This window comes from Trachurus trachurus (genome assembly GCF_905171665.1).
Source record: "Trachurus trachurus genome assembly, chromosome: 1".
Taxonomy (NCBI): domain Eukaryota; kingdom Metazoa; phylum Chordata; class Actinopteri; order Carangiformes; family Carangidae; genus Trachurus; species Trachurus trachurus.
Genome location: NC_139891.1, coordinates 35706168 through 35723694, shown reverse-complemented (window position 1 = coordinate 35723694; position 17527 = coordinate 35706168). Strand labels below are relative to the sequence as shown.

Below are 17527 nucleotides of genomic sequence, written 5' to 3'. Positions count from 1 at the left end.
AATACATAACTTGAATACGATATAGCAGTGCAAAAATCTTTACCACTTTTGTGAGAATTATTTTTTTTGAGAAGTTTTACCACTTTTATTTTCTAGAATCTTTTTAAAAACTTTTTTTTTTCTAAAAAAGTCTTTTTTCCAGAGATTTCTCTACAACATTTCCACAAATTAACGCCATTGGCTCTAATTTTAACATATACATTGACTAAAAAAGTAATGTTCTTCAACAAATACTTGTGTGGCGGTGTCGCCATGGAGACAAGAGCTGGGACACCGGGTCGGAGGCTCTGATCTTAGCCTCCATTCTCCCTGGAACTAGTTACAAGTCATTGGTTTAACCAGAACTAGGACTCTGGAGCTGGAGCTAAGGGACACATGGAGCTGAGTTAAGGTGGAAATACTACAAATTTAAGGTGGAAATCCTGCAGAGTTCCTCTTTTCATTTCCTAACATTTCTCCACGGGCTTCTAGTAAAACACAGAACTGACTTTTGAATACTTCTCATCGTTTCTAAATGTTTTACTGGTCTAGCTGAGCTCCCTCTTACATTTCTGACATGCTTATTGATTATACACCTGAGACGTCCCTTAGATTGTCAAATAAAATACTCCTCATAGTACCAAGTCATGGCTGCAGGTCAGTCTCCAGCAGGGGGCAGCGTTGGTCCACTGAACTGTTGCTCAGTGACCGTTGTTACTGTAGATATATATGATACTATACTATAATACTGTAGTAACATACACCAACAGTGTGTATGCTACGCCGGATTCCTGAGGAAACACTTTAATTAATTAATGCAGCATTGAATCAAAACAAATCACAACCAGACAGGAAGTGTTCATCTAATAACACATAACAAACTCTTTGACCTTTGACCTCCTCAGTGGGAACCACTGCTATAGATAATAAATCTATAATCTATCAGATCTGTGCTGCTGCTGCTGTCAGGTTTGAACTCACCTGTTCAGTGGCGTCATTAGGCCTATTTTAGGGGGGCTTCAGCCCCCCTAAAAATCCGCTCCGAGCCTGCAGTGACGGGCTGCAGGAGCTCTGATATCAACAGAGGGAGAGAGTCAGTCCACCTGTAGCTAAAAGAGGACTAGCAGGTATCAGACAGTAAGCTATACATCTCTAAATAGCAGTGTTGTCAAAATGACCGCGATAAAATTTGAATTCATGTGAAATATTAATTGCGTTGTAAACGGATCAGTTTTAAAGCTAGAGCGAAGATACAGATATTATATGAAACCAGGAGACGCTAGGCTTCTGTTGGTACCAACCATGGCATGATAGCTTGTCAGAAAACGGGCTGAATAATGCTCCAAAGTTAAGCTAGATTCTGGTGAGGAAAACTTTTAAACGGGGATCCTGAACACTCTCTCTCTCTCTCTCTCTCTCTCTCTCTCTCTCTCTCTCTCTCTCTCTCTCTCTCTCTCTCTCTCTCATGTGCCGTGTGTGTGCTGTGTATTGTGTGTAATGTGTTACTGTAACATTCATCTGGTACTTTATAGCTTGGCTGTGTTAAAGAAAATAACATTTAGCAGTAAAAACAGATTATTTAATGGATTAATTTAAAATACTAATGATATCTGGTGCCACTGCAGGCAGCTTAGACAGACAGGGAGAGAAATGCTGTAGGGAGAGGCCAGACAGAGACATGCCCTGAAGATGCAGAAGATCAGGTAAGACACAGGAATATATAAAAACAGCATGATAACAATATAGGCTAGGTATAAATATATATATTTTTTAAACCTAGTCCAAATAAAACTAGTAATAAAAGCAGAATATTCAAATTAAAATGATTCTCAGGGTCAGTCATTTGCACAACCCCCCAATGTCTATTTTAGCTCAGAAAAAAAAATAATCAGAAATTTCTTGTGAAGGTCCTGGTTGTGTAGAAGATGAAGGGGTTTCTAGGGTGAAATGTGCACTCTTTACCATAAATATCTGCTCCAGTTGGAGTCGCACTTCATTTCTGTTGTCTGGTCTTATTTGAATTGGAAAATGTGAGGAGGTCTGGGTGAAGTCAAAATGAGCCAAAAACAGCTGTATTTGGATGGAGTGTATAACCATTATGACACAGGCTACTAATGAAATATAATTAGTTTTCCAGTCCACCTGGACATATCCATGATAGTCAAACACCTGAAAAATTACTCAGGTTCACTTTTTGTAGCATCTACTTTTACACAGTAAAATTCAAAAGTAGTTGAATTCTTAGATTCAACTAGCCCATGATTCAATACTCTAAATTTACTCTAAATTCTAAATATTGTGTTTTTTCTGGGCCATTGTGAAAGTTTGTGCTTGCGCATTACATTTGCTCACATCCTGTGCATCTACTGGGAGCTAAGCCCCCCCTGTCCTTAAAACCTAGTGACGCCCCTGCACCTGTTCACCTGGCAGCTGCTCTGGCTCTGCCCACATCCACAATTAGCCTCCTCCCATCAACCAGCAGTGTTACTATCAATAATTAGTAATCTGTTACAGTTACTAGTTAGGCCTACTTAACAACCTAAACCAGTAATTAACTCAGTAACAGGTGGATTTAAAAAATAACAAATCACTTTATCTCTGTTAAAACCAAAGATTATGACAACAAAATTCTCTCTCCTCATTGGATAAAGGTTGTAGGATACAAGGAAAGTTTTCTCCTCGGCTCAGAGCAGCGCAGAGTGACTGACAGACCCGTGTTTCAGACCAAACACTCTATGTAGGCTAAGTGATTGCTGTCGGAAGATAGAATTATTTAAGACTTAGATTAACACAAATATTCCACTTACTTCTGCAGTTACAGACTCTGCAGCTCCAGCAGCGCCACCTAGTGATGAGGAGGGGAAACAGGCTGATTACAGGTTCAGGACTGAAACCAGTGACGTGTTGTTGTTGGTAGTTTGAGTCTTTATCAGGTAAATTAAAGATGTGATGAGGTTTTTACACTCACCAGATCTACAGCAGAGATCTGAACGGTTGAGGAGGAAATACAGAAGGACGAGTCACTTGACTCCTCCCACCTGTCAGGTGCACCATTGCTCTGTATTCACCCAGGTAATATCTGCTGTTACAATCAAATCAAAGACACATCTAGCTGCAGTGGGAGGAGCAGAAAACTGGAAACACTGGAACCAGAGGAACGTTGAGCGTCAGCGTCCAGAAGTGAAAGTAAAGAGTGAGAGGAGGACGACTGAGCTGCAGCAGAGACGAGACAGAAAGTCAAAGTGAGTCCATCAGGTGTTTGTCAGCAACACAGCAGAGTCTCTACCAAACACTGGTGAGTACAGCTCATCATATTCATTGTGTGAGCAGCAGCTTTAACACTGAGCTTCATCTCTACTCACTCTCTTCATGTCACACTGACTCTAGTGAACTGGCTCACAACAGACCTGAGGCTGTTTGTCCACAGAGACACTATAGTCCACTTTAAACTGTCTCTGTGTCTCTGCTCAGGACTTTTACAACTCCTCACTCAGTCTCGGAGCTTCACTCTCTACTTCCCCTCATTTCCTGCTTTCATGCTGTCAAGGTATCACTTCCTACTGCTGCCTTAGGCTACTTCACACTTCCTGCAGCTCTTTCACAATAAAAGCCTCACACTTTTATTGTGAAGCAGCCAGAGGACACACAGTGTCCTTGTCACTCAGCTCAGCTCTGTCAGAGGTTTTCTCTCTCAGTGATGTCATGAAAAGATTAAACATATGATTCAAAGTGACTGTAACTAATATCATGTTAGAATAGTTGTCATATTTTCTTATTTAATTATCTATTAATTTTATTATCTGATTTATTTTTTATCGATTAATTACCAAAGTCTGACAACAAGAATCCATTGAACAGTGCCTGTGCTCTTAAACTGTTATTATAGCCATAACTCCTGCACTTTGTCTACTTACTTGCACTTTTTTATTTGAATGTTTGGTTTGTTATTTAAGCAATATCACACGAGAGGGAGTGCTGTTGTACTGTATATCAGCACGGCTGTGATTCGGTCGTAGGCACGAGGCCGCAGGCCGAGTGCCGCAGATAATCACACCGTGCTGATATACAGTACAACAGCACGACCTCGAGTGTGATATTGCTTTTATACAACAGTGCTACGAGCGCATTTTTAGAACAGTAATAAACTACAAGAGATTATGATTTGTTTGTTTATTTAATCATTTATTTGGCTCCGCCAACAGAAATAGTTCTGCAACTGGAAGGGAGACAAGGCTGTTGCCAGGCAACACATAAACATTTCATACTAGCTTGCTACTAGCTACGAGCTGCTTCCAGTGCTGGTTCTGGTTCTGAGCCCGTGTCTGATTAGCACCGCAGCAACAGGACCAGCGTGAAGACATACAGAGACGTTATCGATACCGTATTACATTTGTTTATCATCTATGTAATCAATATAAACACAGTTGAAGCTAAGTAGCTGAGCTACGTGGCTAACAACAGCTAATGCTAATATCAAAACACATCACCGTCAAAACGTAGTTGCCCCCGCGGCGATTTTTTCCCCAGCCGGGTTTAGTAGAGATTTATCGCCAATTAGACGGACCAGGTCAGGTCCAGGTTTTAATGTTCAGGTCCGTTTATAACTGTAGCAGCAGCAGCAGCAGCAGCAGCAGCAGAGAGATGGGGCAGCTCCTGTATGGGGAGCATAGCTCTGACTTAGCGCCTGTCCAGCTGAACAGCGGAGTGATTATGTCTGTGAAAAGTCCCAGTGCTGTTATACTGTATATCAGCACTATGGAATGTCTTGTTGTCCAATCAAATTGCTCGGTTGGGACCGGTCGGAACTAACTGTTGTATAATGTTCTCTATCAGTCTATATTCACTATAACATGTGTTGCTGCCTTTCTTGGCCAGGTCACCCTTGTTAAAGAGGTCTTGAGCTCAGTGGGTCTTGTATCTCGTTAAAGAGACATTGTGTAACTTTTCCTGTTATCTATTCAGGAATATTGATCATTTGGTTCAAAAGTCTGTTTTTCATCAACCAGTAATCCCCCCCATCAACAAACTGAAGTGTTCCTTTCAGCTCTGAATGAGCCGTTCATATCATTCATATCTCCATGGAGCGGGTAAGCTCGGTGCTGGCTGCCATGTGGTGTCGCCATGTTTTTACGTTCAGTGGCAGCGTGACGGTAGGAAACCACGGAAACTCAGCGGAGACACCGGAGCTGTCGGCTCAGGTGGAGGTGGCGTCTGTGAAAAGTCACCGTGGTAACGCAGTGAGGAGGAACGGAGCGTTACACTGATGCTGCATTCACCTGCAGTCAGGCAGACGGCCGTCGCTAACAAACCAGATGTCATTTTAGTCACAGAAGTCCAGAGAAAGACGGTAAAACGTGGGTCAGGTAAACAATACCACATCGCCATAACAACATATTGTCACGTGTATTGTTCTGCCTCGTGCTGACGGAACACTTGTTTACATACTGTAGAGGCTTGTTTATGCCGTTACCTGCAGCGGCTGTCGTCTGTCTGCCGTCTGCCCAATTTCATGTGAATGCAGCATGAAAAATACGATTGAGTTGCTTGCGATATACAACCGCAAAGCTAGATGGGAGGAATTCCTACACAATGTCCCTTGAAAATGTTTGGTAACACTTTACAATAACCATAGTTTATAAATGGTAAATAGACCATTTATAATATTGATATATAATATAAGATAGTTTAGTAATGTTTAATCATCATTTATAAACATCATATATACAAATTATAAATGGTAAATAGATAATTCATTAATGTTTAACCATAATTTATAATTGGTAAGTAGGTATGTAAGTTAATAGTTAATTTACCATTAACAAGCAATTCAATTATGATTAATAATGTTTATTAATTATTAATGGACTATTTATTAAATGTTCATATAAGGTTTAAATGTTGGTTGTAAAACATCTATAAAGATTAAAATGTGTATCAGTGGCACTTTGTAAATGGTTAATATTTGGTTTATAAACCATCTAGAAACATTACTTAGATGGTTATTGTAAAGTTGCAACATATGTTTGTAATACTTTGTAAACGATTAACAATTGGTTTATAAACCACCTATAAACATTACTGAGATGGTTATTGTAAAGTGGCGACTTATGTTCATAATTATTTAAATGATTAATATGTTGTTTGTACTGTAAATCATCAAGTGACATTTATTTGACTTCTTTTAATGGTGATCTATCACAGAGTGATTATTTTTTGCAAAAGAATAGGGTCTGATCATCGTATTGAACACATTTATGAACAGAGTCAATAACATGCAACACTGTACCACAGATAAACATGGTGGTAGGCAAAGATGGTTATTATAAACTACTATTTGCCAATTATAAATTATGGTTAAACATTAATAAATTATCTATTTACCATTCATAATTGGTCTATATGATGTTTATAAATGATGATTAAACATTACTAAACTATCTGTTTACCATTTATAAATGGTCTATTAACCATTTATAAATGGTCTATTCTCAAACTTCCTCCACCATCACAGTCTTAAAGACACAGAACATTATTTTAAATGAATGTTTGTTTTCTCTCCCTCAGTGTGTAGACATGTCTTCTTCCAGCAACCTGAGGTCTGAAGATCAGTTCCTGTGCTCCATCTGTCTGGATGTCTTCACTGATCCAGTCACTACACCATGTGGACACAACTTCTGTCAGAGCTGCATCACTCAGCACTGGGACGTTAGTGACAGGTGTCAGTGCCCAATGTGTAAAGAGGTTTTCTACACAAGACCTCAGATAAAGATTAACACCCTGTTCTCTGAGATGTTTGCTCAGTTCAGACGTGAAGCTCAACAGAAAACCAGCAGCAGCAGCTCAGAGCAACAAGTTTCCAAACCAGGAGAAGTTCCCTGTGACGTCTGCACTGGAACCAAACTGAAGGCCCTGAAGTCCTGCCTGGTGTGTCTGACCTCCTACTGTGAGACTCACCTGGAGCCTCATCTGACACTGTCACATCTGAAGAGACATCAGCTGATGGAGCCTGTGGAGAACCTGGAGGACAGGATGTGTAGGAAGCACGATAAACCTCTGGAGCTGTTCTGTCAGACCGACCAGACATGTGTCTGTGTGCTCTGCTCTGTTTTAGACCACAAGACTCATGAGTTTGTTCCTCTGAGAGAAGAATGTGAAGGAAAGAAGGCAGAGCTGCAGAAGACAGAGGCTGAAACTCAGCAGATGATCCAGAAGAGACGACTGAAGATTGAGGAGATGAAACAGTCAGTGAAGATCAGTAAAGCTGCTGCAGACAGAGAGAAAGCAGAAGGTGTTGAGGTCTTCACTGCTCTGAAGGAGTCTGTTGACAGAGGCCTGAAGCAGCTCATCAAGGAGATCGAAGAGAAACAGAAAAGCTCAGAGAAACAGGCTGAAGACTTCATCACAGAGCTGGAACAGGAAATCTCTGAGCTGGAGAAGAGAAGCACTGAGGTGGAGCAGCTCTCACTCTCTGAAGACCACCTCCACCTCCTCCAAAGCTTCCCATCCCTGAAAGCTGCTCCACCCACCAAGGACTGGACAGAGGTCAGAGTGCGTCCATCATATGAGGGGACTGTGGTGAGAGCTGTGTCTCAGCTGGAGGAGACGCTCCGTGGACAGATGGAGAAGATGATGGAAGCTGAGATGAAGAGGGTCCAGCAGTTTGCAGTGGTTGTGACTCTAGATCCGGATACAGCAAATCCTTATCTCATCCTGTCTGATGATGGAAAACAAGTTCATAATGGTGGTGTGTGGAAGAATCTCACAGACAACCCAGAGAGATTTGAAACATGTCCCTGTGTCTTAGGAAAACAGAGTTTCTCTTCAGGTAGATTTTACTTTGAGGTTCAGGTTAAAGGAAAAACTGACTGGGATGTGGGAGTGGCCAGAGAGTCGATTGACAGGAAGGGAAGCATCACAGAGAGTCCTCAGAATGGTTACTGGACGATATGGTTGAGAAGAGGAAATGAGTATGAAGCTGGTGCTGGCCCCCCAGTTCCTCTCAATCTGTGGTCTGGTCTTGAGAAGGTGGGGGTGTTTGTGGATTATGAGGAGGGTCTGGTCTCATTTTATGACGTAGATGCTGCAGCTCTCATCTACTCCTTCACTGGCTGCTGCTTCACTGACAAACTACACCCATACTTAAGTCCCTGTCCTAGGTATGGAGGTAAAAACTCTGCCCCTCTGATCATCTGTCCTGTCAACTGTTAGATCAAAACATCTGGTTCTTTGCCAAACTTGATTAATTTTTAATTCAGGGAACAAATGTAAATATTTAGTGTCAATACTGAACAATGCAAATCTTTTTGTTTTCTACTGAGTTAACTCTGAACAGACTGTTCCTCTCCTCAGCATCGCCTGCAGCTCTTCTTCTGAACTGATCACATGTTTGTGTTTACACTTCTCTCTGCTGCCCCCATGTGGCCAAACAATCCTTTACCTTCAGGTTCATGAAGATGGTTTGGACAGTGTCAGCTTTTATTTTGACAGTTGGAACAATCCTCTCCCCAGTTTCCTGGTCACTTGAACCACCAATGATCTGGTCCAGAGGTGATCAGAGTGGGCTGCATCTGTGACAAGACAGAAGAACCTGGACTCAGCTCGACCGGGTCTCCTGCATGACGCTGACTCTCGAGATCATTGAGGCTCCTGCAGTGTTTCATAGTGGACTGTATCAGTCTGTTTCTCCAACGTTAAACCAACACTAAGGAACTTTTCAACCTTCATAAAATATTTTCATAACTTTTGTGATGGTACATCGACTTACAACAAGTTGAATGACACCTCTGTCATGGTCTGAGGGGGTCTGTATCTCTTTCTCTGGCACTAAGCAACTTTGAGGAGCATGGTAGGAACCCTGCTCTCACTTAAGTTTCACTTTCACTTTTGCGAGTCACAACAAGGAGGGAACAGGCAAAACGGCACTTTAGCAATGGATTATGTTTGTGTTTTCACTTTGAAATGATCCACTGGAAACAGAAACTTAGTTTTGATGTCTTCTGCTAATTTGAATGCAGGATATTTACAGGGCTTCACGCTAGTGTTCATGGGAAATGGAGTTTTCCTTCAGGCAAAACACTACCGCTTTGGTCCACAGGCGCCGCCAAACTCAACCAAAACTGAAAGTTCTTTAGTACTGCTTTAAACCATCTGTAGTCACATTGTGTTTTTCTAGAGATTCAGGGTCAGTACAACTAATTATCAATATTAAGCAATGAAGGACCATTGATTGAACCATAATAAAGACAAATTTTACACCTCAAATGAGAGGAGACCTCAGGTTTCTGTCTTCACTTGTTCACAAGTTTTTTATGCCTTCTTCTGGAAGAATTGGTGTAGCACCAACACAGACTCGTTCCACATCTCTGTGATTTGTTCTGTTATTGGAGTGAGAGCAGTGACACTGATAAACACAGATTTTAGTTCACACAGTAAAAACATCTGGTCTCCAGCTCAAACAGCTGTGGAGCTCTTCATGTCCTCAGACAGTCTTGGATCCGATGTGTTCACGTCTTACAAGAGTACACAACGTTCAACACCACATGACAGATTTCCATTCTGACAAAATGTGTGGAAAAGGCTGGGATGTAAACAGGAGGAGTAGAGGTCATGTGACATGTTGCTGTAACATTGAGATGGTTGGAGATAAACAACATGAAGTCGTCTGCATAGAGACGGATGTTACATTGAAGTGAATGGAACAAACCACAAAAAAGACAAATTATTGGAGTTTTTCAAACGTCTACTGCTCCGGCATACTTTCACCTAGAGACTCCATCTAAACTGTAAAATGTAGACACAAGTCTTGCCTATTGGTGTGTTAATCCACATGTCGATAGGTATTATAGTTTTTGATCAATTTCTGTTCAATGACCATGATCATTTCTGGGGAAATGTTGAGATTATAATGGGTTTGTATTGCACGGAATGTTCGTGCCAGAGTGGGTGACATCATCAGCTAGAGTGGGAGAAGTTGTCTGAAATTGTCTGAAACTCTTCTATTTCCACCCTGCTCACAGCCACAAATTACACTCTACACACATGATTTTTTCCACAGTTGTAGACAAACCCATACCCTCTCTAACAATGAGCTCATCAAAGCAGAGAGACTTACAGAATTTAAACTGTGAGCCTCTCAGTGCGGCCAGGTCTCTGCTCCTCAGTGACTCTAATACAAAGATTTTCTGAGAGAAGCAGAAGGGACCCCTGTTTATAACTTGCAAGTGTTTCTAAAATATTTACTGCAGAAACAACAAAGTTATGTCAATGTGTTCAGGAAGTCCTTACGATGACCACAGTCCGCTTCTTTTTCTGATAGGAGGTACTGTTTTGTCAGAATAAGCCCAAATGTGAGACCAGCATCGAGGCAGAGAGCCAAAGCTGAGACCAGTTCATTAAAGGTGAGACACTATAGGTGAATAGGGTAAAAAATATAACTAACAGAAATCACCATGATACTTCCCAAGTTTTTTACTCACATTAATACAATTACATTTTTTATTACAAGTTCTGTCAAATGTTATGTCTAAATATTTAAAAGAGACAATATGTAATTATATACACACATTTTCATACTTTTCCAGAACAGAAATCTGAACAATGGATAAAGCCACTTTCAAAATTCTTGTTTTATTTTGTTGACATATTAGAGTCAGAAGTTTTTTCAGAGGTTATTTTGGATACCTGTTTTTATCACTGCGTATTTGTCACATTTTAGCACTTTTAAAACAATAGAAACAGCATGGGAATCCTGTGTTGTGTCCAACCTCCACCTCCTGACGCCACCATCAATGTGACTACTGGATTTTGCCAAGCAACGCAACTAGACCAGACTACCTGATTATGGTTCAGACGTTGATGAAACAGACGAAACAGACTCTGCAGCTCCAGCAGCGCCACCTAGTGATGAGGAGGGGAAACAGGCTGATTACAGGTTCAGGACTGAGACCAGTGACGTGTTGTTGGTGGTAGGTTGAGTCTTTATCAGGTAAATTCAGAGGCGGTCCTGGCTAGTTTTACGCCCTGGGCGAAACCATCCCTTGGTGCCCCCCCCCCCCCCCCCAAAAAAAAAAAAAAAAAAAAGAAAAAAAACCCACCAACGAACAAACACAAGAATATATTATAATCAGTGTTGGGGGGGTTTCATTTAAAATGTATTCCCCTAAAGATTACTGATTACATGTCCCAAAATCTGTAATCTGTAATGCATTTCGATTACTCAAGTAAAGTATACTTTCTGGATTACTTTTAGCATAGCCTATTTCAAAATCACCTGCCTGAGCGCCTTTAACACTGAATTTGATCTTACACATGATCTTATAGGCTACCGTGGTTCCTTTAAATTAAATCATCAATAAATGTGTTTGAATTTGTCAAACCACATCATCCAGCCATATTTAAATGATTTTTTAAAATAGCCAATCACATAAAATTATAGGCTTAGGCTATGTAAAACTGATCAGCTTGACTACAGCCTCTGAACCTCTAAAAAAATACACAATTTAAAATAGTTTTTGTTTGTGAGTGTAGGGCCAGCAACAACATGATATTTTGAATATAAAGTAATGACAGGAGCCACTGTTCCATCTGTAGGCTAAACTAAAAATGTGCTTAAACTCACTTCTCTGCTGAAGTCGGTGTGGTTTTGGAAACAGCGTGACGTTACGTTGCTGTTAAACCATGCTGCTCATTAGAAACATCATGACAGTCCAGGATCCTTTTTAACACATGATCCTGTCGCAGTTCATTCATGTTGTTTACCAGAGACCAGACATTGAAGAGGAAGAAGAGGAATATTGCTGCTGGGCATCCCGATAGCAACATTACCAAAATGAAGCCAACTTCAGGGCGAGGAGTGTAGCGCTTAACCCTCCTTTCTTTCCCCGCATGAGAGCCCTCTGGGCCGGCGGAGCATCCGACGTGAGACCTCAGTCGCGAGTTGTATGACTTGATCCCCCCGCCCCTCACCTCTCCTGACACACACACAACCTGTAGTAGACCCAGTATATGTAGTAGACCTATGACTCTCAGCAGCAAGTTGACGTGACATAGGGGCGCCCCAGCGACCACTCCACTGACTAACTTGACGGCGAGTTTTGTTTTGTCTTTTTTTTTTTTTTTTTTTGGAGAGCGCTCGTGCGCCCTCACAAAGATTGCGCCCTGGGCGGTCGCCCATATTGCCCATAGCTAAAACCGGCCCTGGGTAAATTAAAGATGAATCATGTGATGAGGTTTTTACACTCACCAGATCTACAGCAGAGATCTGAACGGTTGAGGAGGAAACACAAAAGTCACTAGACTCCTCCCACCTGTCAGGTGCACCATTGCTCTATATTCACCCAGGTAATATCTGCTGTTACAATCAAATCAAAGACACATCTAGCTGCAGTGGGAGGAGCAGAAAACTGGAAACACTGGAACCAGAGGAACGTTGAGCATCAGTGTCCAGTGGTGAAAGTAAAGTGTGAGAGGAGGACGACTGAGCTGCAGCAGAGACGAGACAGAAAGTCAAAGTGAGTCCATCAGGTGTTTGTCAGCAACACAGCAGAGTCTCTACCAAACACTGGTGAGTACAGCTCATCATATTCACTGTGTGAGCAGCAGCTTTAACACTGAGCTTCATCTCTACTCACTCTCTTCATGTCACACTGACTCTAGTGAACTGGCTCACAACAGACCTGAGACCTTTGTCCACAGAGACACTATAGTCCACTTTAAACTGTCTCTGTGTCTCTGCTCAGGACTTTTACAGCTCCTCACTCAGTCTCGGAGCTTCACTCTCTACTTCACCTCATTTCCTGCTTTCATGTTGTCAAGGTATCACTTCCTACTGCTGCCTTACTTCACACTTCCTGCAGCTCTTTCACAATAAAAGCCTCACACTTTTATTGTGAAGCAGCCAGAGGAAACACAGTGTCCTTGTCACTCAGCTCAGCTCTGTCAGAGGTTTTCTCTTTCAGTGACGTTGTAAGAGCAGATTTGATGTTGATTGTTGTGTGGGTCACAGTCTGATTGTCATTGGTGGGTCAGCCTATATATGGTAGGAACCTTTGGGGGCGCATCAGGTGTTTCCAACCGGAACAGGAAAAACAGTTTTTGACCGCTGTGCAGCATCACGGTGCTCCGTGCGGGTGTGTGTGTGAGATGTGTGATTGAAAGCATAATGATGTCAAATAAATGGACTTGTTTGCATCTGAACACGAAAACAACTGGACTCTCATTCATCCGTCATGGTAAAGTAAAGCGCGTCAATTAGGTTTCCTGTTGAAATGCCTCAGTGGCTTAAAGCATTGGCTTAGCTTCTACAATCAAAGTCAAAAACTGTTGAATGGTCGACAACAATAACTGGAGTTTCAAGTTGGACTTTTGTCGCGTATTGGTGTTAAACGCGAAGAAAAAGTTTGAAGTTGGACTTTGCTGCGTCTGGTGGTGGTCGCGAGAAAAAGTGAGCCACGGCGCAGGCTTTGTGTGGCAATCGGCGCATCAGCTGAGAATCAGCTGAGCGTCAGCTGTTCACCTGCCGACTGGACACGCCGGTGAGAAGAGGACCGCGAGGAGGAGCGGGCGAGGAGACGTCGGTGGGGGCAGGATCGTGAGGAGCGAGCCACAGAGGTCGGTGGGGAGGCGTCGGGAGGACAAAGCCAGCCGGAGCGAGTGAGCGGAGGCCGGCGAGGAGGCGTCAGGAGGAGAGACGCCGGTGAGAACACCGAAAGAGCTTCACATGGCCACAGCCTGCAGAAATAGGTAAGGTAGCGCTACCACTAATAAAAGATGGCCATCTAAAACAAATACAAGTGTGCACACGTATGCGCGTAATTCCAATGCATTGGTTGCTGAAGTGGAAAAACATTTGACTGGGGTTGATTAGCATGTTGTGGACTGTCGGACTTTAAATGAGTGACTTGGGGACTAATGTGGAGGCATCGTCGGGTGTCTGTGCGCCTGTTGCTGCCGGTAATCTGGACTCTGTGGCTGCCGGCAGTAGCGACACACGGACAAGCCAACGAGTGGCCAAGCTTTCCTTTAAGGGACTCGCAGACAAGCTCGACCGACTGCAAAATGCTAGAAAGAATAAACTAAACAAAGCAAGTGCTTTAAGGAAATCAATACAAGAGTCTATGCAAAGCATTAAAGTGTCTGAAGTAAAAAATGAGCTACATGGGTTTATTGAACTGTGTGATGAAATAAGATGTTTGCATGATTCGTTGATGATTTTGTTGCCACAGGAGGAAAAAGAAAGGCATGAAACATGGTTCAAGGCTAAAATTATGCTTAATGATGAATTTGTTGATGAAGTTGAAATGTGGGTGAAATCAAATGAAAAACATGTGTCTGAAACTGAAAATCATGGTGATAAAGGTGTTGAAAATGATGATATAAATCCAAACGACAGTGTTTCCAATGTGGGTAAAAATTCAAACAAAAGTGTCACAAGCCACAGGTCAAGCACTGCTTCCTCTGTAAAAATAAAAGCAACAGCAGAAAAAGCTGCAGTCATGGCTCGAATGGCAGCCTTAAAGGAACGTCATGCACTGGAGGAACAGGAGCAAAAAATAAAAAGGAAAAAGGAACAGCTCGACTTGGAGACACAACTTGCTGCATCTGATGCTATGTTGGCAGTTTTTCAAGACATGGATGGACAAAGGCTCTCTCAGGCACAAACGGATGGTATGAACTCTTATTTTGAAAGGGAAAAAAGGAAACTGGCACGACAAACACTCAACCCATTGGCCAAAGAGTATGAGCCTGGAGCCTGCAAAACACAAAAGCAAGTGGATTGGTCAATGCAACAAAATCAAAGGCACTCAATGAACATGCAAACAAAATACAACAAAAAAATGTCATCTGTGGAAACATCACAAGGTTTGCTGCATGATCAAACAACTGCTTGGGTGACGCAAAACAGGAGACAACACTTGAATCATGGACAAAATGATCAGTCTCCACTTGGTGATATTGTGAGTATTATGTGCAAGCAAAATGAAATCACAGCCTCTTTGGTGAACCAACAACGCCTGCTTTCTCTGCCACCACGAGACATACCTGTCTTTGAGGGAGATCCCTTTCAATACAAAGCCTTCATAAAATCATTTGAACAAGGTGTGGAGGACAAAGCAAGTAAGGCTGACTGCTTGTACTACTTGGAACAGTTCACCAGAGGGCAACCAAGGGAACTAGTGCAAAGTTGTCAACATATGGATCCTGAACGTGGCTTCATTGTGGCTAAAGCTCTACTCCAGGAACATTTTGGTAATGAGTACAAGATTGCAAATGCATATATTGAAAAGGCGTTAACCTGGCCAGTAATAAAGTCAGAGGATGTTAAATCTTTGCAAGCCTATGGTCTGTTTCTACGTGGGTGCTGTAATGTGATGGAGGAGCTTCCTCATATGCAGGAAATGGACATGCCAAGTAATATGAAAACAGTGGTTTGCAAATTGCCATATAAATATCGTGAAAGGTGGAGGGCTGTTGCCCACGATATAATGGAAAAATACAATCAAAGGGCACATTTTGCTGATGTTGTTGCATTTTTGGAGAAGCAAGTGAGGATCCTTTCTGATCCAATTTTTGGAAACATTGAACCACCTGTGCTCCAGAACATAACTGCTCCAAAACCCTGTAACAAATTCAAAATGCAAACAAAGTCATTCAGAGGGAAAGGAAGTAGTTTTGCTACTACAGTTATGCCTGTCAGTTCATCTGAAGAAAATGCTCACACAAGCAATGCAAAGAGACAGGACCTTTTGTATTGTTCTTGCTGTTCACGTGCTCACCTCTTGGAGAAATGTCAACAGTTCCAACGTAAAAGGCACAGAGAAAAGATCCGGTTCATAAAGGAAAAAGGAATATGCTTTGGTTGTTTAAAGCTCGGACACATAAGCCGTGACTGTAAGAAACGCTTGGTCTGTGAGGTTTGTGATCAACAACATCCCACTGCACTTCATATCCCAAAGACCAATGTTGATTTGCAATGCACATGGGAGCCACGTGAAGAAAATCCATCAACTTCTTCCCAGGTATGTGGACGTACAGGGGCCGGTACTGACCGTTGCATTCTCTCCATCGTCCCAGTGCAGGTCAAATCTACAAAAGGAAATGAAATAATTCAGACATATGCATTCTTGGATCCTGGGAGCACAGCAACATTTTGCTCTGAACACCTTATGTAGCGATTGAACATCACAGGAAAAAGAACAAATTTTCTTTTGAAAACGATGGGACAGGAAAAGGTTGTTCCCACTTTTGCTGTGTCTGGAATGGAGGTTGCAGATCTTGCAGGAAAAAGTTTTTATCCTTTGCCTGAAGTTCTCACCCAGAGGGAAATGCCAGTCACTCCAGACAACATTGTCACTGCTGCTGATTTGGAAAGGTGGCCTTATTTGTCCAAGGTTCACATCTCTTCCATAAAGGCCAACGTGGACCTATTGATAGGAACCAATGTTCCCAGGTTACTGGAACCATGGGAAGTGGTGAACAGTTGTGAATCCGGTCCATATGCTATAAGAACAGTATTGGGCTGGGTAATTAATGGGCCTCTAAATGGAAACTGCAGTAATGATGAAAAGAAGCTTTCCTCTGTTGTGGTGAATCGAATTTCAGTGTCTAATTTGGAAATCATGCTGAACAATCAGTATATGCATGATTTTAATGAACGGCCTTCAGAAGACAAAGAGATGTCTAGAGAAGACATAAAGTTTATGGAGATTATGGAATCCTCTGCAGTTCTACAGGAAGAGAGATACTGCCTGAAGTTGCCCTTTAAGAGACCGGATGCTCACCTGCCAAACAGCTTTAAAGTAGCAAAGCAAAGGATACTTGGACTCAGGAAAAGGTTTATGAGCAACCCGGAGTTTCACAGAGAATATTCAAGTTGTCTACATGATGTCATTGAGAAGGGCTATGCAGAAAATGTGCCTCTGGAACAGTCACAAGGCAGACCAGGAAAAGTGTGGTATATACCCCACCACGGGGTCCATCATCCTAAAAAGGGTTCTCTTCGAGTGGTGTTTGATGGTGGAGCCACGTACCAAGGCACATCATTGAACAATGAACTGTTGCAAGGGCCAAACCTTACCAGTTCACTGCTTGGAGTCCTCACTCGCTTCAGACAGGAACCTGTGGCATGTATGGGTGACATCCAGGCAATGTTTTATCAGGTGAAGGTGGCAGAAGAGGACAGAGACTTTCTGCGCTTTCTCTGGTGGCCGGAGGGAGACCTCAGTAAAGAACTGGCAGTCTACAGGATGACAGTGCACATGTTTGGGGCCGTGTCCTCACCCAGTTGCGCTAGCTACGCGCTAAGGAAAACTGCTGATGATAATAGATCTGATTTTCCTGCAGAAACTGTTCAAGCTGTTAAACAAAACTTTTACGTGGATGACTGTTTGCTGAGTTTGAGCTCTGAAGAGGCAGCAAAGCAACGAGTCAAAGAGCTCAGTGCTCTCTGTAAGAGAGGTGGATTTGTCTTGGAGAAGTGGGTGAGTAACAGCCGCTCAGTCCTGCAGAGCATTGCTGAAGATCAGAGGGCAAAGGATCTAAAAGAGCTGGA

General features: G+C 42.4%; 1 protein-coding gene across 1 annotated transcript; it reads left to right on the top strand.

Annotated features, from left to right (window-relative positions):
* Positions 1–6552: 6552 nt before the first annotated feature.
* On the top strand, positions 6553–8187 carry LOC310990940 (E3 ubiquitin-protein ligase TRIM21-like; the record flags this gene model as incomplete). Its single annotated transcript, XM_083978506.1, has 1 exon — positions 6553–8187. The coding sequence occupies one exon, from the start codon at positions 6553–6555 to the stop codon at positions 8185–8187; it is 1635 nt and encodes a 544-aa protein (XP_083834632.1).
* Positions 8188–17527: the final 9340 nt, after the last annotated feature.